At 39.3% G+C, this 25,150-nt stretch overlaps 1 protein-coding gene across 1 annotated transcript; it reads right to left on the bottom strand.

Annotated features, from left to right (window-relative positions):
* Positions 1-18,379: 18,379 nt before the first annotated feature.
* Positions 18,380-21,283, bottom strand: si:dkey-208k4.2 (uncharacterized protein LOC570186 homolog). Its single transcript, XM_034220283.1, has 9 exons — positions 21,017-21,283; positions 20,822-20,922; positions 20,645-20,741; positions 20,419-20,507; positions 20,105-20,178; positions 19,793-19,876; positions 19,484-19,713; positions 19,245-19,298; positions 18,380-18,936 (listed from the first exon to the last, which is right to left on the bottom strand). The coding sequence occupies exons 1-9, from the start codon at positions 21,155-21,157 to the stop codon at positions 18,673-18,675; spliced, it is 1,134 nt and encodes a 377-aa protein (XP_034076174.1). The 5' UTR covers positions 21,158-21,283; the 3' UTR covers positions 18,380-18,672.
* Positions 21,284-25,150: the final 3,867 nt, after the last annotated feature.

The raw sequence follows: 25,150 nt of genomic DNA on the forward strand, positions 1-25,150 counted from the left end.
CAGCCGTGGCGAGCCGTCAGGGCCCTCTAGGCCCTCTGTGAGGCCCTAAGATATTCTAAAAAATAATATTTTAAAACATAAAAAAAAAAAAAAAAAGTAAAAAAAAAATGTTTTTATATGTTTTTGTTGTTACATTTTTCATTAGTTTTACCAAAATAACTTGATTTAATTGTATTTAAAATAACATTTCCAAATAAATAAATCCTTCGAATCTGCCTGTTCAGTTTCTGTTGGAATGTGAAGGGTTAAATGCCGTCTCTGCGAGTTATGTGAAGACGGGAGAGTTTGTTGGTCCCTCTTTACATCATGGATGTATAATAAGAACTGGATACAGCGTGGGAAGCGGGGCCTCATTCATTCCTATGAGAGCTGCTCATTAGCGCATGATGATAAAATGGCCCAACTTTTGAGAGAGTGAAACGTCACAGATTACCCAGCATGCCTGAGAAGTACCCGTATGTGCACTCATAGAGCATGCGCAACTTTAACCAAAATGCTCGTTCACATCAAGCACGTCAATTTGCGTACACGTAACAGCACCGTGCGTTCATGACAGCATGTTAATGGATTGTTGTTATCATGGATTTGATATGAACGAGGCGGCAGTTAGCAGCTAGCTAGTAATGATGCTAATGTACACATCAATCGTTATGTACTTATATTACGCTGTAACAGGATCTAGTGATATCCAACAGAGCTTAATTTAGCATGAAATTATTATTGCACTGTATATATATATATATTTATATACAGTGCAATAAGCTTCTTAGTGCAATACGAAGCTACAGGGACGTTAATAATGTCGGTAATATTAACTGTATTTAATACAACATTTACGGTACAAGATTTAATCATACAGCCCATGTAGTATGATAATGAATTACAGCAAACATGTGCAATATATCCATTATTACAGCTCCGTGGGATGGCAGTAAGACGATATGGATCCGTTCTTATTGTGCATCCATGGGTAAAGATAAACGCAACTCACATTGGTTTCTCCTACAGCATCTCTGTAAACTACGTGTATTCACTGAATTTCACTCTCTGCCTTTAACGGCTCGTTGTAGCTCCAATAGCTCCAGCCCCCACCCTCCCTGTTCTGATTGGTCGGGACACGTAACATGAACGTGCCGGGCGGCGCGGTCCCGTGGGTTTGATGCGCGTTCATAATGCAGAGGGAAATAACTCTCAGAATAACGTTATTAGCACATTTTTACAACTTGAGGAACGAATGTTTTTAATAAGGGCTATACAAGTGTTCATACTGGGTAGTTTATTTAGTTTAAAAAAAATTATCCAACGAGTTACAGACCACTCTTTCCCCATGTAAGTCAATGGGGAAAAGTGTTTCCGGGCCTGGCAACCAAACGGAAGTGTAGTACCGCCGTTTGGCCAGCACGAATATTTTCATCTGAGTCCGGCGCACTTCCTGGGGGCTTGCTCTACATTCACAGAGGGCCAGCTATAGTAACTCAACGAGAGAGTAATGTCAAATGACAGTACAATTGACCAATTATATCTTCCCTCTAAATGGGCGGGCTTTATTTTCGCGGCCTTTATGACAAGTTCCGCCCCCTGTGAGGTCTATGCCAGAGCCCTAGAGAGATAATTAGTATCTAGTATCTAGTATTAGTATCTCTAGGGCCTAGGTATAAAAGTCACGGCTCGCCAAGTGTTCCAGGCACGTCCAGCTGAGAGGAGACCAAGGGGCAGACCCAGGACCAGATAGAGCAGGGGTGGCCAACCTGCGGCTCTCGAGCCGCATGCGGCTCTTTGCCTAGTTTCATGCGGCTCTTCAGTTCATATTGAATTTTATATGTGTGAGTTTGGGGGAGAGACACTGACTCCTGACTAGTGGTGCAAGGTGTACCGATACTTGAAAGGTATACCGCGATACCCTGCCGTTAAAAAAGTTACGATTCCTCCGTTTAAGAATGACGGTGAGAAAGCGCCGTTTTAATAAGAGCCGTGTGTGTTCAGCGCTCTGCTTCCACTCCCTGCACTGCAGCCGTGCCTGCAGTCCCGCCCCTCTCAAGCACGCTCAAGTGCCTCCCCGCTCTCGTGCACGCGCTAGCTGCCAGAGCATGTGAGAAAACGAGAAGCATGGCTGCAAGTGGGAGTGCAACTGCCGCTGCGCCTCGGCTTGTTGACAAAAAAGACGCCAGAAGCGACATTTTGATGTATTTGAGCTATATCTCTGACAGTGAGGGCAAGCCTACGGACACCACGAGGCCTGTCTGTAAGAGATGTATTAATTGTATTTAATACGAATTCTTGTCATTTATTTTATTTATTGTTCTCATTGTTTAAAAGTTTGTGTTATGGTTCTGGTTCTGGTGTGAAATAAAGCACAATAATTACATTTAAGACTGTTTCCCTTTTTTTTAAGAAAAGTATCGAAAAATAATCGGAATCGCAATTCTTGACTTGGTATCGAAACCAAAATGTTGGTATCGTGACAACACCAGCTACTCCTGACAGTTAAACCTGATATTTAGTAGGTCTGTTAAGTATTGAATGCTGATCATTCTGACGTAATTTGGCCGGTCAAAGTTGTTTGGGCTCGGATAAAATCGCTCCGTTACTTTCGTTCCGTGTTACTTTCGTCCCGTGTTACTTTCGTCCGGCTCTCCCTACGTGTGTATGTGTGGTGTCAGGTGTCAGTATGAGAGGATGACAGCGCGTCTAATTTTGATGTGGCCCAAGAGCCAATCACAATAATACCTGCGATGCAGTGAACCAATCACCTTTTGAGGGGGGGAAAACCTATCGTTGATTAAACACTACTATCCAGTGTTTCCCATACCATTGTCTTGCACCCCGCCAACGGAGCCCCGCGCCCCCCCCTGAAATTCAAGGTGTTTAAAAAATATATATAATTTTTTTTTAAATATATATATAGCACCAAATTGCAAATAATCTATAACTATTGTCACTTTTCACATTGAACATGTGCTCTTTTATTAAATAAACTAAACGCTTTCATTTGAAGTTGTGAGTTTAGTGTTTTTGACCCTAAGAAACACTGATGCAATAATCAATAACAATAATCCACAGCTCTTCTCTCTGCTCCAGAGGATTTAAAAAATATATATCCCAATGCCACAAAAATGCATCAGTGACGTGGTTGAAATCTTGTCTCCAGAAAACAAAAAACAGAAACAAGCGGTATCAGTGACTGTGTGTTTGATGTGGCTCTTTGCAGTAACATAGAAAAAATGTGGCTCTTAACCTCTGACTGGTTGGCCACCCCTGAGATAGAGGGATTATATCTCCACGCTGGATAAGCATAGAAGATGGATGGATAGATGGATAAAAGTATACTTGCAAGGGTTCATTCTGTAGTTGATGTGAACTCAAGCTGTTTTTATGTTTACACCTACTGTACTGTATGTGCAACTGTACAGTAGGCAAGTGACAATTGTGATGTCCCACAAAATAAAAGAGCTTGAACAAGCATCTCACTTGATTAGAATTTGTGTATTTTTTCATACTCCATGCACAAGTCAATGTGTATCAATGACAGTTCTACTACTTGATGAAGCTCAGCTAACTAACTGCTAATTGCCAGCGTGTCATCCTCTCCTTTGAATCTTTATATAGAACAAATTCTGTTCTTCTTCCTTCTTGATCTGTAAGTAAGATCTGTAGTACTGTAATTTGCATTATAAGTCACATTTTGAGCAGAGCTATAAGGAAAATAACTGTGTATTCAGCTTTAAGCGCATTAACGCAATCTTTTTCGGAGCCTTTCGTGCAGTTCTGAAGATTTAGTCCACATTCTAACCTTAAGATGTACTTTCAAACTGAAGTTTTGACATTACAGTGGATTAACACTGGCAATGTTTTTGGCTGAATGTTTGAAGGCCAACTCTATTGATGCATATTTTATCTGTGGTTATTAATTTGGGTTTGTTTAACACCAACTGAAGAATAGCAAGTGTCCTGACAGAAGGGATCTTAGCTCGGGTGATGAAGCAGCTGGGATTCACCACCGGCAGTGCCTGCTATACCTCTATTAACACTTGACAGGGCTTCCCATCTGCTGTAACTCAGACCACAGGGAGCCTTTTGAGGCTGATGAAACTTTGCTAGTTTGGAGGAGCGTTGTTGAACAGTTCCATCTTCTTCTTCCTCTTCTAATCCTCTCAATTCATTGTACTGGCTCCATCTGCTCCACCCAATCACTCCATGCCTCCTTTTTTCCTCTCATCCTACAGACATTGATGCACATTTGTTAGACTCTCCCCTCTCTTGTACTGTTCTACTTAATCTTACAGCTCTGTCTCTCGGTTCTTTTTTTTCCTATCAGTTTCCACCTTCATGCCGATTTCTTTCTTGCATCAGTCTGGCTATGAGTTACTCTTGAGATAAGCAGATAAGGGAATTATGCCTATTTCCTATCCCTTTTTTTTGATCAGCTCTTGTTTTGACACAGCTTATGATTTAGGTTACTGACGGAGGCTCTATCTGGTATTTCCTCGGCTGATTCTATTATAGAGAAATAACTGGGGAAGCTGCTAAAAGTAAAATGCATTAATAACGGCTCATTTCTGCTGGCTGCTGTAGCTCAGCTCGGCCATTAGGGTTACTCTCTTTGGTAGGAGGAGGGGAATAATTAGAGCCAGGTGTAAATGTGGTTATTTTTTCAATCTGACCCAGTTTCATATCTCGCTGACCCTGAACACACGCTGTAGGGGTTTGCTCCTGTAAAAGAAATGTCCACCACCATTATTCAGAATGTCCCCAGCTGTTATTATTACGTTTCGTGACCTTTTGCTGTGCCTCCAAGCAAGTGTCAGGACTAACAGCCTGTGCCTTGTGCCCTCGGTCCAGGTGAACGGACCCCATCACATCAATAGATACGAACAGAGAGAAAGAGAGAGCATCAGCTGCTTCTCTGAACATTGTGTTCCTCGTCTTTTATCGCTCATCCTGGATCGTTTTTAGTTAACATCAAAACGTTTGCGGTGTATAGAGGTTTGGGTGTGGACCAGAATAACAATATGGGAAACAAGAACAAACCAAGCAATACGGCTAAATAAATACTTCATCTAAAGAATCAGAAAATGTTTTTTTTAAACACTATGATAGAACTAGGACCCGGTAAGGAACCATAATAATCATCTGTGTGAGATACAGAAATGGACAACATCCAAATTATGCGAAAACCTAATCCCTCATTAGCACAAATAAAACCAATACGTACAGTTACTAAAAAAGGAAAAGTCACACAGTATAATTACCATTTTGCTTTTCCAAATCCTCTGCGAAATCATTTACTCTAACACACACACGTTTCTTTTAATCAGTATGCATTTTCACACTTTTTATTTACGGGGTGGAAGCAAGCGATTAACGAGGCAAAGCAAATAATGACAATAGCAGCTGTCAGGGAATCCAATTTGAAAAATAATGGCTATTAAATAGTCTTTCTAAAGATAGTCATAATCACAGCTTGCTTGAATACACACAACAACACATACAGTACCACCCTGTCATGGAGGCTGACAGAACCATAAAGGAGTGTCCTTTAGCTGTGAGTACAACCTACCATTACCCTTTGTACTTCACCCACACAGTGAGCAATCAAGCAATAGCAATCAAGCTAACACACACATACATATACAGAGAGTATGGGCAGACAAAAAGAGAAAAAGACAAAAAGCAATATATAATGCAAATACTAAAGTGTACACATGGCACCAGGGTTGACGGTTATTCTTCTTTTACATCCCCTCTATTGTATTGTCTTCCTGTATAACACAGTAGAGAAACATGTCATGAATGGGAGTCAAATGCCAACACAGGCCTTTTTATTCTGAAAGAAAACTAAGAAGATATACAGACAAGCTATTGGCGGCACATTGTCCCAAGTGAACATATTTGGAGGATAAACTAAAGGCCGCCTGAGCAAGTTTTAGAGTGAGATTAAAAAGACGATCAACAGTCCTGTTTTTATCTCACTCATTACTTTAAAGTAAAACTTGCTGATGACATGATACCTCTTTGTTTCTCGCAGCGTGCAGGTGTTCATCTAAGAATAAGGAGTGCTGTGTGACAAATGAGCAGGGAGTCAGAAGGATAAGCAGAGATTCAGGGGGGGGGATTGGACCAGTGATAAACAAACACTTTCAATATAAACATCATCACTCAAGTGTCTGGTCAATTGTTCTGGTACTCTCAGTTTTTGTTGTTGTTGTGTCAAATGGAAATGTTACCCTCAAAGTCTAGAACCACAAGCACAACTTGTTTTTTGAATTTGACAGCAAAAACAAAAAGTACAAAATAAACACAATGTGGAATTCTAGTAAAATGACAAATCAAAACCAAAGCACCAACACTCCCTCCAGAACACCTTTTCCAAAATGCATTGATTTATTTATCTGATAGCACTCTTGTTGTTTCCTTTCATCTCTGAGGAGGCTGGCTGTGAATGTGCATTGGCAGCAGAGCATGGTTGCATACGTCAACAATAAATCACGGTGGTAGTAAGAGACAGGCAGACAGGTCAGGAGTCAGAAGTAATTTCACGTATGATGATCGGAAGTGACTGTCAGGTGAGGAGGGAGATAGACAGGGGAGCTTCACTACCCTTCACCATAAAAAATAATGACAGGAGACGTTGGTGTGATTGTGACTCAGCACAGGCTGCTGACTCATCACTCTTCCTAAAGTGTCTCAATGCTCTGCCAGAGTGCTCTGCCCCTGATCAGCGCTGATTAGAGGTAGACTCACATGGATGCCACACCGCCTGTGAATCAGTGATTGCCCTACATGTGTTTAACACATTCTCCTTCTAATTAGCGTCAACTGTGACCTGCATCCCCTCATGCACACGCACAACAACAAAAACACACTGCATGATATGCCCTATGAAACATGAGCCTCATCCGCCCCACTGAGCATTCTCTCTTTTGCTCACTTTCATGTTGCTCTCTCTCTCTCTCTCTCTCTCTCTCTCTCTCTCTCTCTCTCTCTCTCTCTCTCTCTCTCTCTCTCTCTCTCTCTCTCTCTCTCTCTCCCAGAGAGTTAACAACTAAAGGCATCGCTCATGGCACACAAACCCAGATACACACACACACTACACACAAGCTGTTATAGAGCTCATCAACTCATCCTTCCCTCCACACAGCTGACCTTTACTTGAGACGGTAGAGTTTAAATGAAACTGTAAGTGTGTGCTTCTCAGTGCCTGACTTTTTAGTCTTTGTAACAATATCCTTCTCCTGAATACACACAATGCAATGCAAAATGATTGTACCCGAGTATACTGAAAATAAAGATAATTCTGATTCTTCTGAAAATGAAATCAGTGACATCGTTTAAACTTTAGAGGATAAGTAGGCCTTTTCATTACTATTCTCTAAAAAAATGTAAAGACAGCTTCTTAGGGTCAGGATGATTTACCAAAGTAAATTAACCACTTTGACTACTTAGTGACTGTTATCGATTTTCTCATTTCAAAAATGAAATGAAAGCAAATGAAAGCATTTCACAAAATGTGAAGCTGTTTCCATGAATTCTTTGAAAATCTGATATTTAATGTTTTGAACTACTACATTACCATTTCTGTGTAATATCCCCATCACACACCTATACCAAACCATAGTGATTCTATTGTTGCACAAGAGCTTTGGGAACTAAAAATAGAGCCGGATTAACAATCTGAGATAAGATCACTGCAGTTACCATTTTCAGTTACTGTCTTCTATTTTGTGTTTTCAAAGTATCCTATTTTCCTCTCTGCGCTTAACATCCACTTTATTTGATCCCAGCCAAATTACTTTTGCTACCACCATGTCTCAAAGACCCCAAAGGGATCCATAATATTTATTTAGTGCGAAACTGCATATAAAGCAGGCTCCTCCAAGACTGCTTGATTTGTAACTTGTTTCTCCTCATGCTGTTGAACTCATGTAAACTAATCATTCAGGATTACATGGCTGGTAATTTAACACTGGTCCCCCCGCTGCTCTGTGTGCGTTGTCCTTAACGATGGTTTAACAGCAGGTTCAAATCAATCAGGGACTCTTTGCACGTCTCACACAGGCAGACACACAACCTTCAGCTCATGAAAAATGAACATTACTAGCAGAGAGATATGGTGTGTATCATGGTCGATTTAATTAGGTTCTCCATTTTTGGCAGCTTTGATAAATTATCATAATGGCCAGAAATGTTGGCCAGACATTTCAGGTGTTAAAAAACAAGGTAGCTGTCACATTTCCTGATTGCTCCCTCGTAGCACTTTTAATTACTGGCCAGGCTTGGAGAACATGACACTTATTGGAGGCCAGGCTTTGATTGATGAAGATGCAAACACGATGAATACGAGGAAATAGGGGCAATTTTGGATGTTGTGATCAACAAGAGGAAGTGCAATCAACCCTAAGTTGTTGTCTCTGGTAATCATGTCTCATCTCAGGCAACACAGATCAGCAGCTAAGAATATCACATCTAATCTGATCAAAATAACTCTGATAGTCTGCCAAGATAAAACATGTCAGCAGATCATTTCAGAGACTCCTGTTGCGTACACGACTGATTTATGTTAATTCTTGTCACAGTGAAGGAACACTATGGATATTTTCAAGCCATTCATCTGTTATTCATTATCTCATATTCACTTTTATCTTGTGCTGCATCTACCCAAGTATGTATTACACCATATCATTTATCAACATACACAAAGCGATTTGTTATGAAAAGATTATGTCAGTCTCTTCCTGAAATATGCATATTAATTCCTCTTAATAAAGTAATGTACTGGAAAAGTGAATATTATGCCATGGAAATGTACCTAACAGAAGACAGAGACAAACAGCAGAGAAGCAAAGGAGCGCTTTGATGTATGGTTTGACAGAATCTTAACATCAACAAAACATGATAAACAGCCTACGGCCAAGGTCACTGAGGGCCGCTTATATAAAGAGGATGAGAGGCAAAAATAGATGTCCTTTGTCATGTCAATAGACCAAATGTACCTGACAGAGTTTTCGATGAAGTGCTCAAGCTGAGTGAAAAGCGTTTTCTCTGAATTCACAGCTTCACTGTAAGTCAGTTGTTGGCCACTTGGAGCCAAGTGGACATTTCATCCAGTGGTGTGACAAATAATTGTATAGTGGCTTTTTAACAAGTGTGATCAATTTGGTAGTGATGTACAAAACCTCTTTTCTTTTTGTCCATTATTTTGTGTGTTTGGGATTGGTTCCTAAATAAAATAATAAGACATTTCTGATTTAACGTCATCTTCCAGCCAGGTTGCATTTTCTTTGCTATCTTCCTCATTTTGAGAAATGTGTAGAGCTCTGTAAAATCGATCTCTTCAAACATTTTAAAAACATTACAGATTTAAAACACAGGATATCTTTTATTCAGCCTTTAACCCAGAACAAGGTGTCATTAACAACCCCAATGTCTGGGGACGGTCACATTTAAAAAAAAAAAAAATCTCTTCACGTTTCAGTTTGGCTTGAGTGATGAAGGGTTATTTTGTATCGTTACCAAAGTGTCCCATACAAACCCGCTCACCTTTAACAAATGTGTGTCTGTGTGAAGTCTCTCTCTGCTGCTTTTGTTCAATAGCTAATTTGTATGTGTGGCTTGGATTTACAATTAACTTTGACTGAAGTTGAACTACAAAGCAGGGGCAAAACTGGCCCTTTTAAACTGTTAAAACATTCATGGAATACAGAATCATCTTGATAAAAAGCTTAGTGAGGGAATAGACAATGGCGTGTTTGCTTGAGCACACTTGTGCATTACATTTTCCCAAGGTTCTATGACTGACTGAATGATAGGATAAGGGATTATAGGATTTAAAGATCATGTTGGGTAGGATGGAGTGGAAGCCCTTATAGAATAATGCAACAGATTCTAAGGTTTTAATGTCATATGTCATAAGCTACAGTGTAGAAATGGCAATGAAAATCTTAGGTCCCGGGTTCCTCCAACAATGCAACAGGTATAGTATGTACAGTATCTCAGATAAATGTCACTGTTGGAATAAAACTCCAAAACTGTTGTCTCAATTGTGTGTAAGTATAGCTCAGAGGTAAAAAGCTGAAATGTCTCAAAATAATTATCTCTAATGAAGAGGTCTGTCCATCCACCACTGATCGAGACTCAAATATCTTAAGGATTCCCATGCAGTTTTGAACTGATGTGCATGTCACCGTGATTTTAATTAACTTAAAATGTAAATGTGTTCAACAGTTTGATTTAAAACCTATTGCCTTCAAAATACATAGTCATACTCCCAGCCTCAGTTGTACCTAATAAGCATATGATACCGTACCGTGGTAAAAGATGGTGAACATGATATACATTATCAGCCTGTTAGCATTATCATTGTAAGCATGCTGGTATTAGCATTAAGCTTAATCACATGGCTGTGCAGGCTGTATACTATTAGTCATGTTCATTCCTCTTTTTCTTAGCAACGGCTTCAAAAGCCACATATTTCAAAACACAAGTTTTTCATTTTTTATCTCCACTCGTCTTTATTTAACGCTTACCATCAGTCATGACATGAACCTTCTGGCATCCAAGTTCAGACAAATGAAACCTCCATCATTTGTTCTCCTGCGGCAGTGATTTCATTTCATTTCAAACCTTTATTTATCCAGATAAATCCCATTGAGATCATTGAACTCTTTTACAAGGGAGACCTGCTCAAGTAGGTTCCACATGAAACATAAAAACATTAACAGAACAACAAAAGGACATCTTACATCATCATCACAGGGATTACAATTTACATAACTATCCACATGTACAGGTACCAACAGCTTCCGATTGAGTAGCATCCAACCGAGCTTTAAAAACATTTAGTGGCACCAGATTGCTCAGTTTCCATTTCAGTTGCAGACTATTCCAAGACAGTGGCGCTGCACATCTAAAAGCTGTCTTCCCTAAGACAGTCCTAGCAGTTGGCACATTTAATAAAACCACAGCATTCGATCTCAGGCAGTAGCCACTTACAATTTTCTGTGAGATCAGGGAGCAGATATAAGATGGAAGTTTCCCTAACATGGCTTTGTAAATAAAAATGTACCAGTGACTGAGCCTCCATACAGTTAGTGAAAACAAACCAGCCCTTGCATACAGGGTACAGTGATGGGTTAATGCTTTACAGTTTGTCACAAATCTTAGTGCACTGTGATACGCAGCATCTAACTTGACCAGGCAATTGGCAGGTGCATTCATATACATCAAATCACCATAGTCCAGCACAGGTAAAAAGGTCACAGTGACTAGCCTTTTCCTGGCCTCAAGTGAGAAACAGGACTTATTTCTGTAAAAGAAACCTAGCCTAACCCTCAGCTTTTTAAGCAGGTTATTGACATGAAGTTTAAAAGTGAGACAATCATCAAGCCAGATACCAAGGTATTTGTAACAGGTAACCACTTCAAGTTTTGTTCCTTGTGTAGTTACAATATATAAAACATGCTCTGGTGTCTTTTTAGCTTTAGAAAAGAGCATTACCTTGGTTTTCTCAATATTTAAAAGAAGCTTTAATTCAGCAAGCTGAGTCTGAATAATGTTAAAAACAGCCTGTAATTTAACACCAGCCTCCTGAATGGAGGGACCTGCACAGTACATCACGGTATCATCCGCATAAAAATGAAAAGTAGCTTCATCCACATTTTCACCTAAACTATTGATGTAGATGGAGAATAAAAGTGGACCTAAAACAGAACCTTGAGGAACACCATTAGCAATATTTAACCACTCAGAAGACAGCCCATCAAAGTGAACACATTGGGACCTTTCAGAGAGGTAGTTTTCAAACCACCCCACTGCATGGCTGGACATGCCTATACTGGCTAGCCTCTGCTTTAAAATGCGATGATCGACGGTGTCAAACGCTTTGGACAGGTCAATAAATAGAGCTGCACAACTCTGCTTATTGTCTAGAATACTCGCCACATCATTCACCACTTTCATTGTGGCAGTGATGGTGCTATGTTGCTTTCTGAAGCCTGACTGATGTTTAGACAGGATGTCATTTGTACATAAAAACACCTTTACCTGTTCACTCACTAGGCGTTCGAGCACCTTCGCCAGAACTGACCATTTTGAGATGGGCCTATAATTATTTAATAAAGTGGCCTCCCCTCCTTTTAGCAAAGGCAGGACATAAGCTGACTTCCACAATTTTGGAATTGTGTTAGTGCTGAGGGAGAGGTTAAAAAGAGTAGTGAGCGGTGGAGCAATAAAATCAGCAGCTATCTTTAAAAAGAAAGGCTCTAAATTGTCCGGGCCAGCCGGTTTCTTAGGATCTAACTTGGTTAAAACTTCACGAACAACATCAACAGTAAAAGGAGTAAAACTAAAAGGGTTTTCCAAAACACCTTTTTCAGAGTTACAGACTGTGGTGTTCACAGAAGCAGAGTTAATGACAGAATCAAACAGAGAGCCACAAGACACAAACAATCTGATCTGGCTAACATCCAGACTCATTCAACTGTTTTCAAGGTAACACCTTCAAATAATACTGTTATATTTGTTGGCATGTGCTCACAAAGGAACACAAATGAATCAGGTCTGCATATGTCATTTGAATTTTCAAAGCTTTTTTGCTTGGCACAATTTGTAAAAAAGCTTCTAATGCAGAGGAGCTGAGCATGTTTACACCTCTAGTTTAAACCTGTGCAATGGGCTCCTTATCTTATGCTTATTATGTTAATCCTGTCATTTCACTTTCAGCAGGCATGCAGTTGTGTTATAACTAGAAAACCTTTCTCCAAACAGGGCCATGGGAAAAGGAAGGAAAGGGAGGGTAGAAGAGCTTTTGGGTCATCTATTCTGGAGGAAGCAGGCTAAATCAGGGCATGACGACTGTATGGTTAACCTACTTTGATTTATCTCCTTGCTTCGGTTTTTTAGGCAACGTTTTTTTCTTGTTCTATGATTGCTTGTTTGTTCCCCTGTACATTCTGTAAAGTGAAAAGGAAAAAATAAATGTGTGTTCCTGCTTGAATAAGAAAAAATAAAGGATATGTTTTATTAATAAAAGGGTGAAAAAACAGTAAGAGTTAGACGTCAAGACTACTGCCCCATACATTATCCCAGAAATTACTTCAAAAAGAAAATCTTCAGTCATCTAGCATGTATTAGCACTTGAAACATGTCCTCTAATTGGTTTGTTTCGGAATAATGCGCTTACATTTTTTTTGTCTTCTATCTATTGTTTCCATTTTGGTTGATACATTTTGCACAAAATGTTGGCCAAATTAATTTATGCAATGTTTGTTTTTATATTTATAGTTGAATCACAACTACGAATAAACCTTATTGTTTCCAGGTCGATCTGTAAAAGTATAGCAGAGTTAGAACTTTAGTGTTAGGAGTTGCTGTGTTGGTAGTAAAAGCAAAAGGTTCAGTTTTTTACTGTAGTGAAGACATCATGTCATAATTTTGTCGCTTGCCAAGTCACTCAGTAAGTACTTGTTCCCGTAGTTGGTCAAGGTGATGTTTTCCCAAGGAGCTATCATCAATGGGATGAAGTGATTCACAAAAGATTCAAGATGATTAAAGTATTTCATCCAACAACCAGGTAAATGTATGCTAGTTGCGATCGAAACTGAAAAGATAAGATAAGCAGAATACTTTATTTATCCAAGGGGAAATTGGGTTCCATGATGGTTGCACCAGTAAAATAAATAAATAAATATTTATAAAAACATACATAGTTGAACAAAAAATATGCAATAAAAGTCCTTGTACCACTTTGGCACGGTGTAATAATAATGAAACCACTTCTCTTTTACGGCTTTTTCCAGCAGATTAAGACACATTGTGAGCCTTTGTATAAAATATGAACACACTGATTGTTGAGGCTTTTCCTTATTTTTTCATTTGACATTAATTATCCATTCCTGTAGATTTTCATGGGGCCTTTGAACTAGTCCCTCTGTGCCATTTGGAATGAGTGTCCCTTGCTGTGGTCGTGGCTTTTCCCCTATGCTGCTCTGTGATGCATATTCTGCTAATCAAGCATGGTGTTTTACAATAAAGGTCATGCTCACTCTGTGTATAATTGACATGGCCTTTCTGGAGCATCAGAGGGTGCTGGTGAAGTTTTTGGTATACGTGATACAGTTTAAAAGTGTTGCTAGTTGGGCCTCAGCCCCTAAAACAACCTGCAGTTTCATTACATCACTCTGGGACTCGAGAGCACTGGTGGAAAACAACTCTGGAGTAAACAAGGAACATCTAATCACTTGAGTACTTTCCACACCTGCTGAACACCTGCAAACACAGTCTATTTATTCTAACAACACACACATGCAACACAGTAAACTAGGTTAAAAAATGATCACCATAGGAACAAGACCATCCTGAGCTGACTTTGAAAGGCTTAATCCAACACATTGCCATAATGTTAAGAGGCACTCAGTGTCTGATTGATGCTTGTTTTCTTACAAAGAAATGAAACGTACAATAACTTACCGGAAGATAATTAGGAATGAAACAGACAGCTGTTGAAGCACCTGTTTCTGTTGTGAAGCTGTGCTGCAGTGCGATACAGTTGCAGGTCAGCTCTGGTCAGATAGGTTAATGTATGTTACCTAAGGGAAGAGAGGTGGCCTGAGGCTGCAATGCAAAAAGGAGCCATTTAAAAGAACTTTTGAAACAAGGCCCCTTCAACATTTAGGAAAAATGTTGTTTAAAAATGTATATTTCATTTTTGTATGAAGCTCCTCTCCTACTTCTTAATGTAAGCAAACACCAGGATAAGTTGTTAAACAAAATCTATATTAAAACACCAAGGCGTCCATAAATATAATTATTTACCCTAACCTATAGCCCTAACCAAACTAAAGCAAAATGTGAAGTATAATCTTCTTTTGTTTATTCTTGTTTAATCTTGTGTTCTAGATGCAAATATTAAGGATTATTAGATTAATCAATAATTAAAACAAGAACATTACTTTTATTATAAACTATTTGGGAGTTTGAATCATCAATTTTAAAGGAAATATTAAAAAAGTAAAAATATCTGGTTACAGTTTTCAACAGTGTGTGACATCTTTATGTAACTGGTCACATACCACAACATCCTGTTAATAAAATCTGTACTCCGGGACAATTTTTGCTATTTTCACTTCTGCGACTTTTCTTCACATAAGACCTTCCTGAAATCTCAGGTGGTTAACTTACAACCCTATGTTACAACCACAACCACACCAGAAGGAATCATTAAAATAGTATAGCCATACATGCCACACCTAGTGCATGTTGTAACCTATACAGTCTATGGTTGTAACAAACGTTTTAAAATGTGGGCTGAGCTCAATATCCCTGAATTCTAAAGGAATCCTATGTTGCAAATGTATTATCTTTTCAATTTACACACGGCATCTATTGCACGTCTGTCCGTCCTGGGAGAGGGATCCCTCCTCTGTTGCTCTCCCTGAGGTTTCTCCAGTGGCGAACCGTCAGGGCCTTCAGAATACCCTGGAACACTCAGATAAAACAAACAAAAAATCGATTTAATTATATAAATAAAATGTATATAAAATGAATAAATGAGAATCATATCTGTGTTGATGATCTGTAATATTACAGTGTTACGTTGATTTGTTTGTCCTTCTCGGACCATGCACTACGCATTTCAGTGGTTTTGTGTTAGAAAAGAAAGCAACCCAATCAGATCTTGTTCTGGGTCTCTGGGTAGAATATCCTTCAACCAAGGTATTCTACATCCTTGATAGAATGCCCTGGCCGTTGCACTGAATGAGAGCGTACGTTTGGACTGACAGTTTGATCAACCAATCATATATTGATTTGTAGCCAATGGGCGTATTCTTTCAGAGTTCCCCTCGGTTCCAGGGTACTCTAGAAGGCCCGCTAGTTAACTGGCTCGAGGCAGAGGATCTAGATCAGGGGTGCCCACACTTTTTTGGCTGGTGAGCTACTTTTGAAATGACCAGCTCACTGAGGTCTACCAACCAAAAATAAAATCCAAAATTGCAAGGGTTGCTGAATAACACGTTTTATTTATACATGGATAACTACAATAGGGCTGCAACAAACGACTAATTTGATAATCGATTAATCTATCGATTAATGAAACGATTAATCGACTATTCGGACTATTACTGTATGCCTTGCACAATTTCTCAAACGCTCTTATTTAGCCATCAACTTTTAGATTTAGCTTGAGGTTGTTTTAGGCATGTGGAAACTAACAATGAGGACAATAAAGATGAATACTTGATTCAAAAATACGTATATTATTAAATTAACTTAACAAATTGTTTACAAAATTAACATTGCTTTTTATTTAAATTAAATAAATAATATTTCACATCAAAAGAAACAACAATGTTTTAACAAATCGTATTAAATAATCTGATGACAGAACTGTAAACAGAATAGCTGAAACTTTAACAAAATAAAGAGTAACTCTGTTATCTCTAATCATTAACCCATGTTTGTAAAATTGAGTTAACTCTGTGTGGTGCTGCTAGCATACATAACACCTGATGTGGAAAAGTTACTCGTGGATGGGGGGGCTACAGAGCTACTAGAGAGACAGTCGAACCCGGTGCATTCCTCCGTCTGAATGGGGTGCACTTTTGCCAAATGTGGTGTGTGTCTGCAGAAGGTCCAGTTGTGATAGACACGGTTCGCCACTGGGTTTCTCCCATTTTTCCCTTTAAACTGTGGGTTTTCTCCGGAAGTTTTTCCTTGTACGATGTGAGGGTCTATAGACAGAGGGTGTCGTATTGTCATACTGATATTCTGTACAAACACGAAGTCTGAGACAAATGTAACATAAATGTGATATTGGGCTATATAAATAAACATTGATTGATTGATTATTTATTTTAAATAAAAACACATTATGCAAATATTGCAGGAAAGCTCAAGCTAGTAATTCCATTAATTCATAAAGATGTTATATTTAGGCTTTACAAAACATAAAGAAAATACTAGGAAGGACACTCGTGTTTTCTTCTTCTACGGTTGTTTTAACCCCTTCGGAACGTGCCGGTAATTCGAAGAACAAAGAAGAGAGGTGGGTTGCCGCTTAAAACAAATTGTATACAGTCTATGCGTAAAACATACTATCCAAATACAGTCTAATTCCAAATACTGAGTTGTACTGCTCGAATTTGTTGATACGTCTTCCCATGTTGACGCTGCTATAGTAGCTCAAAGTTCTGCTAGCATTTATTTCTGTTTTGTCTAATCTGTGTAGAAACTGCAGCGGCCAGTTATAAGATGGAGATTCTCCGTCAGGTATGTTTAGTACTGAGCCCCCTAAAGCCCACCCAAAGGTTTTGCAAGATCTCTCAAAGGTTGTGCGATATCTCGCAAATCATTTTTCTTCTCCATGTCCCCTAGGGGGCTCCGTAGTTTAGCTGTCCATGTCCATTATTTTGTGGTAAAAGAAAATTGGTAGGCCTATAGTTCACCTGGGAATGAAACGCCAGGTTTCGCTGTCATTGGTTCTTTGACAACAGGGGTGGAGAGTAATGGAGTCTGCTACATTTAGTGGGCATGAGTCAAGTGGTGGGCCTTCTTTACGTGTTTTAAGTATACCTATTTTTGATTCTACGCTAGAGGAAATTCTAGATTTGTACCCAAATGTAAGTCTAACGTTAATTAACTGCATATTTAGCACATTTTACAAAAAATTACAGAATTAGAGCATCTTCTGACAAACAATAAGGTGCTTCAAGTAAAGCAATATTTAAAATGGTATAATATATATAATGCTGCTCTGATATTTTGGATTGTAGTTACTTTATTCTTCACAATTTTGCTGATAACTATTTGGTAGTTTTGAATGAAATACTTTTACTTGTAAATATGTTTTGCTACTTTTACTTTGTAAATGATCTAAATACATTTCCAACACGAAACAGAAATCCATCATATACATTGGAAAAATTATAAAAACAGTTGTAATGAAAACCTAGAAAGCACTTTAGACTAATCAAAGTAACTAAAAGCATTTAAACTACACACAAGCACCATCTTATGTAAATGTTGGTAAGGACCATATCAAAATTTAAAAGCTTAACCTTTAAAAGATTGGACAGCTGCTACTCATCGACTGTGTGTTCAAAGGTCTCCTCCACCCCCAAAGTGACATACTTTCAGTGACTCAGCTCTTACTCAAAGTCCTTTCCTTTTGTCCATACTTCATGAGATCCAAAATGTTCAGAAAATATCAACCAATATGTGAAGCCAAGGCAAGCATAACATATAGATGCTCTGGAAGAAAATGACTGTTTAAATATTGGCAACAATTAAATACTCTTTACATTGCAACAAAATGAGACTGAGCATCTTAGGTCTGGAAGATGATACCTGATGAGCCAAAAAAGATAAAACGCCATTTAAACTTTGATCAAAATGTAACTCATTTTATTGGGTATTATTTACCTGTTATATTACAAATTAAACATTTCAAGAGTACCCTTTGTCTCCAAGAACTAGAATTCAATCTTTGAAATTCACCAAAGCTTGACAATCAATGTGTCAAGTCATATTCAAATAATTACTTTGAAATACAAATATTTGAATGTATGTCATCTACATTAAATACAACTAAACCAAAGAGACCCAATTTTCTCAAAAATAAAGAAAAATCAGTCCAATAACAGATATTCAAACTTTGCTGCTATTGGGAGGGATTATCATTCATACTTTTAGTGGTTCGACCTCAGGCTTCTCTTCGAAAACATAAGGCCGTTTGATACCAAACAAGTTGCGCAGGTTGACTTCAGGGTCAACATAATGACGGATCTTGCGTTCATTGAAGAGGCCATGGAGGTTGGTTTCCACTTTGGCACGTCTGGAGATCCTCATGCGCAGAGCAAAGAGATTACGCAGGTCTTCCTCCACAAGGGGCAGATGGTGTCCGTCCAGACGCTTCATCCAGGACTTCTTAGGCCTTCGATGTTTCTGTTGAGAAATTAAGCAATTTATGAGAACGATTTTGAAAAAAAATGGCTGTTCTTGCGGTGCAATGTCACATTTGGATTAAATAGTATTTGGTATGCTTGGACACAAGATCATGTAAATCCAAGGCCGAATTTACCATATACATCCCCCCAATATTCACATATCCCCTTACTTTCTAAAGCTTCAGTTGGCCAGAAGCACAGAGGAGTCAGATAAACAGGTTTCAAAGAGAAAACCCAATTCAATATTCCCAGTTAGCTCTAGAGCTCACTAATGTGTGGTGCTTTAGATCACATCTGCAGACTTGCCTTCAGTGTAGTGGCGTCTGGGTCGTGGCGAAGCAGGTGTCTGGTCACACTCTCCTATGTAATAATACAAGAAAACACATTTAACGAATATAAATTATGTAATTCATCCATGTTATTAACACTTAATTCGGCATTTTCTTTACAACCAGAAATTAACAATTCTTACCTAAACAGTGCCAGAAAAGCCATTAATTACAAAGAAAATGATAAATCTCCTTACAGGATACAGGGTTACCTACCCTCATGGCAAACGTGCGTGGGCAGTCAGGGAAGGAGCATCTGTATTTGAAGAGCTTGAGGTGCACCTTGTGGATGTGGTGCTGCAGGTTAAAGGTCGTAGAGAAGTAGGCTTGGCAGGCCTCCTTGGGACAAACCAGCACAGGCTTATGGGAAGCGTGGATCCGTTTGTGCTTCCGCAGAGCTTCTGCTTTCTTTAACTCCTTCTTACACACTTGGCATATGAACGTGGCTACAACACATTTTCAAAGTGTGAGAAACAAAACAAAATGTTGGTACAAATTACTTTAGAACATTTAGAGCATATTTACCCTGGTGTTTGGCACGCAGGTGCTTCTGAAGTTTGCTCCACGTGTGTTCTAACACCTGGCAGTTATCATGAGGGCAGCTGTAACCTGCAGGGACCAAACAACAAGGCCAGTGAGTGGGGAAATTAAAGGATCGGCCCCAGTTGGCTCCCTTCTGGATCCATTTGAGGAACTGGCATACATGTTATGAGTCTTAAAATAATACGCTTGGATGCACAAAAAGGTTACATGCAAATGAAGCCACAACCCCCTTTTTAATTAAAGAATTTCACAGGGTTAGAAGATTAAAGGACACCTGCTATGAAATAGACCAACCTGCGTGCCTCTTCTCATGGGCTTTGCGTTCAATATGGGAGTCAAACATGGCAGCACATCCAGCCTCCGAACACCTAAGTAACCCACCAAGGACAGGAAGAATTACAAATGAATTAAAAATCAACTTCACCCACTAATTTATCTCTGCTAGAACCTGCATGCCAGGTATTAAGGATCTTATTATATAAATTGCAAGTGCATATTATTTAACATGCATTTAATTAACTCATAGGACAAAACGGTCTGATTTTAAATTACAGAACATCGTAGTCTTCTACTCTGACATGTAAGCTAATCTTTTTTGACAGACTTACTTTGAGTTAGAAGGCAATCCATGCTCCTTTAAGTGCAGTTTAAACAGCCTGCGTTTTTTGAATGTCAATGAGCAGTTTTGCTGGTTACACTGTAGGAGAAAAATATTAAAATGACACAAAGGACTTGAACTGGCTATTGAACGTCAAGCAGTACATTTAAGGGGACGCTGTTTGAATACGACCCTTTGGCGCCATCTTGTGGGAACATTCGTTTACCAAGACAAACCTTGAAATACGTGTCTTTGTCTCCGTGGGCGTAGTGAACATGTCTTTTCAGATTGCCTGTGTGGAAGAAACTCTGCGTGCAGCTCGCAAATTTGCATCTGCCAAAAGGGAAATTAAAGAATGAGGACGTGGGATTTGGTTGTGAGGAGAAACAGGACAGTGACATTATGTGACTTACTGGAATTTCTTCACCCCTCTGTGCTGAAGCATGTGGCGGCTCAAGTGGGACTTTCTCGTGAAACGATGACCACAGCCAGCAATTGTGCAGAGACACGGGCGCTGTGTGACGGAACAACGTCATGTTTGTTTGGCAAAATGCATTTTAAAAGTTACATTGATGTATTACTTTAGAAATTCTGAACATTTAACTCACCGTTCCAGTGTGCACCATCTGGTGCTCCATCAGTCTCCACTTTCTGATGAACGACGCTCCACAGGCATCGTGAGCTTGCTCGCAGTTGAACAGCTGAAGCGGCGGACTGACGACAGCTTTCCCGTTGGGTACACCATTCATTTTCTTCGATATGTGATCACTTTTCCTAAGATGAAATGTAATGGAAAGGTTGCCACTTTCATCACCCTGTCTTATAGGGAGAGCTAATTGGTTAATTTGCAGCGCCTGGTCACCAGCATGTGTTCAATGATTTAGCACTTGGCTCGGCTCAAGAAGTGAAGCTGAAACTAATTTACTTGATTGCCCTGCGCAGCTCAGCTGTGTGCAAACAAACGTAAAACACGGGCAAGCCAACACATGCACCAACTTTTTAACGCCACTAATGTGTTGCCTATCAGTGTTTAAAGAGACTCGCACTGTATTAGTGATGGCGAGATGAAGCCTTATGAAGCTTTGAAGCTTTCCAGCCAATTTGTTCGCAAAAGGGTTCATCTCATGAGGCTTCATCATGGGCTTCATTTGAACAATGTAAAACAGGCAGGTTGGACATCTCAACAGTGTGCTCCATCATCTCATACCGAGTTCCCATTGAGTAAAGCCTTATAATAACTCTAAACAACGAACATAAAATCATATTTTCATGTTAACAATATTGTATTTATTCCAGTTTAATGATTGTGATTGAAAAGCCTAAGGAGGCTGGTAAACATTGCAAAGAGGGATTTGTATTCCTTAATAATATTCATAAACTTAACCATGTTGTAGCCTGAGAAAGGCTAAACCATATCAAAGAATACATTTATTAACTAGGCTACATTATCTCATAGCTGTAGCTTTTATAAACAACAAAAAATACGTATTGTTCAGTCGTTGAACCAGGGACCCTGCGGTCATGAGTTAACTGCTTTCCAGCTGAGCCACAGCACACACACTAAAGCTCACTGAAACACTGCACGATATGTATTCCTGTATTTATTGATGTTTTTATTCCTACATTTATTTATGCTTGCATCTATTTATACTTATGACATGTTCCGACCACGTCACGTGGTATCGACAGGCAGCGAGGCTTCGTTTGTCATCGATGACGTCACTGGCCCAAAACGATACAAGCCTCGATACATGCTTCACAAAAAGCTTCGGGGATTACTCGACACACGCTCCGAAGCCTCGGCGCAATACGTAACATCACTAGTATTTAGTACAATAATACACTGTGAAGTAGTTTCTATCAAAAAAACTCTTCCAAAGAATGTGATTATCAACACATTTAATGCTTTCTTAACTTTTTAGAAGGCATATTCTCCACTCTTAATAACACTACGCCTGACACAATGGCAGAAGAAAGAAAGCAATCTATTTCCAAAAGTGGTCAGAGTTATATTTGCCCTTCTCCTGGCTGACTTGATAGTTGCAAATAGCCTGTTGTAAGTGTGATGCAGCTATTTGCACAGTAGAGGGTAGTGTGTCTCTGGCTCACTGGCATTTACTTTGACTGTACACTGTTTGGATTTGTTTTTGTAATATCTGGGTAAGTCCTGTTGTGATCTTCCTTAGTGTCTCTGTTTTTTTAAATGTATTTTAGGGAAAAGACTTCCTTCATGTCTCTCTCATATCAGGTCAAACCATCAGACTATAAGAGACTTATATAACTTTATAACTTTATATATGTTTAGACTTTATAAGGACTTACGTCTCATTAATTCCTAATTTTATTCAGGGTGGAGTTGTTTTGCTTTTGGACTTTGCTGCACTACATTTGTGACTAAATGATTATACTTTGTACTCAACTATAGCTAACAGCTCTGCTTTACAAAATATTTGTTTTCAATCCCTTGCTGTCTAGGTAAAATCTTGTTTCTTTGAATGTGATGATATCAGTTTTTTGATATCACTGGAGGATTAAAAATGTCTTCATAAATTGTGAAAACTTCTTATAAATACACTATTTCAAAACCCTTTTGGATTAGTTCTAAATGCATCATCACAAGGCTCAAACAAGGCTGTTTTTCAGAGCTCAGGAAACTGAATGATTGGTAGGTGGTTCTCACATGATAGCTATAAGTTACAAATGATGGTTTTATTGAATATGATGCATTGCTGTGTAGATTAAACATCCAACAGTCTATGAAGAATGAAAACGCTGACCGTTAGCAAATAACTGCAATGTGTGCTTACTTTATTAGCGTGATACTTGAAGTACACTTTCATATTAATACCTATTATTTAACTTAGTTAAGGTTTTCAATGCAGGCCCTTTCCTTAACCCTCCTATTGTCTTCGTTTCCCCCCCTTACTTTGCTGTTCGTGGTCAAATTTGACCGGTCCTGTTTTAACTGCCATTACATTAACACAAAAACCATTAATCATCACCAAATTTCATTTAACACCCTTTCACTACTGGTATACATGAAAAACTGCAGTAAATAAAATATACAAAGTGTAAGGGAAACTTCTGCAGCAATGGAGAGTCAGGACTCAGAGAGACACAAGGAGAGTTGGAGCTTTGATGTCAAACACTGGTAGTTTATTACAAGTCAACGGCCGGAGAATTCATATCACAAGTCACAGCAGCAAAAGGTTCTGACTGCACGGGTGGGTTGTCATGTCAATTCTGATCAGCCTATCTCTCAATATACCTTTTAACTAGTTTACAGAGAGTTAATGAGCATAATGGGGGAGGCGTAAACATCTGTGGAGCTTTAGAAAGCCAGCGTTCCCACAGCCGTAAACCATTTTGTGACCGAGAGTTGAACTGGTTTATCAAGACAGCTGGAGCCTCCCATTCCTTAAGAGAGATAACAGAGCTAGGGTTTGGTCGTAAACGTCAACAGGCAATAAGGTTAAATATCTTAGGAGTAAAGGAGAATTATTCCCTCACACAAAGACTAGACACTGAACATGTATTGCGTGTGCCAGGTGTGATCCATGTGGGGGGATGGGCACATAAGAGCGGGAAATGTGTCAAATTGTTCTGTGTGTTCGTGTGTGCCAGGTGTGATTCACATGGGGGGATTGGGCACATGGGGGACACACATCTAGAGTATGTGTGTGTGTGTGTGTGTGTGTGTGTGTGTGTGTGTGTGTGTGTGTGTGTGTGTGTGTGTGTGTGTGTGTGTGTGTGTGTGTGTGTGTGTGTGTCTGTGTGTGTGTGTGTGTGTGTGTGTGTGTGTGTGTGGTGTGTGTGTGTGTGTGTATCTGATCCGGATGGTTACTAATTCCTTTTCTTTATGGCGGTCATTTTTGACCGGGAACACCATGGGTGTTACAAAGTTGACTAAATCATCCAAAATTCTATGAAAGTAGTGATCAGCAATTGTATATGTTCAAATTGTGAAGGATATCATAAAGCCTTAATGCAATCGAATGTAAAACAAAAAAGTTATAATAAGTAAATCGGTCAGATTTGACCCGAAGACAACAGGAGGGTTAATGCAGTGTTTTCACAGTTTGGCATCGATGGTTCTACCTCAGTAAAGGATTTAAACACTTGTTTAAATCTGGACCACAGCTCATAATAATCATTTAGTTTCTGAAGCAGCCTGACTTCTCAGAGCTCTTTCTGGAGTTTTTGTTACTCAACGCTGCTGATTAATTGAGCAGCACTGTGTGATCAGATGTTCATCCCATGTAAGGCACCAAAAGGCACATGTGGTGATGTTTGAATTCAGATTAACAGAAGAAAGGCTCAGTCTTAACTGGTTTCTGATTCGAGTTGGAGAACTCCAATTTGTCAGAACGAGCACATATTTAGCATGGATGCTGCCCTCATCCTGCTGCTTTCCGCTCCATCTCTTCCCCACTATCTCTTGATCCCTGTCTCAAAGGGGGGCAGATGAAATATTCAGAGTGGGCTATCAGTGCACAATGTGCCTCCATTAGCAGGATGGCTGCTGGAACACTTAACGTTATCAAGGAAGCAAATCCTGCAGGTCACAGGGCTGAGACAGCAACACTTAGCTCTGCAGCCTCATTCTTTGATTGATCTTTGTATGGGTCCTCATAAAAACCAATTGATTGTCTGCTGCAATATCTTTCACACAATACATTCACACATCATACAGACCCGCTCATGTTTACTTAAATAGTGTATTACTTAATGTTGTCAGAGTA

The sequence above is a fragment of the Gymnodraco acuticeps genome, unplaced genomic scaffold (assembly GCF_902827175.1).
Source record: "Gymnodraco acuticeps unplaced genomic scaffold, fGymAcu1.1, whole genome shotgun sequence".
Lineage (NCBI taxonomy): Eukaryota > Metazoa > Chordata > Actinopteri > Perciformes > Bathydraconidae > Gymnodraco > Gymnodraco acuticeps.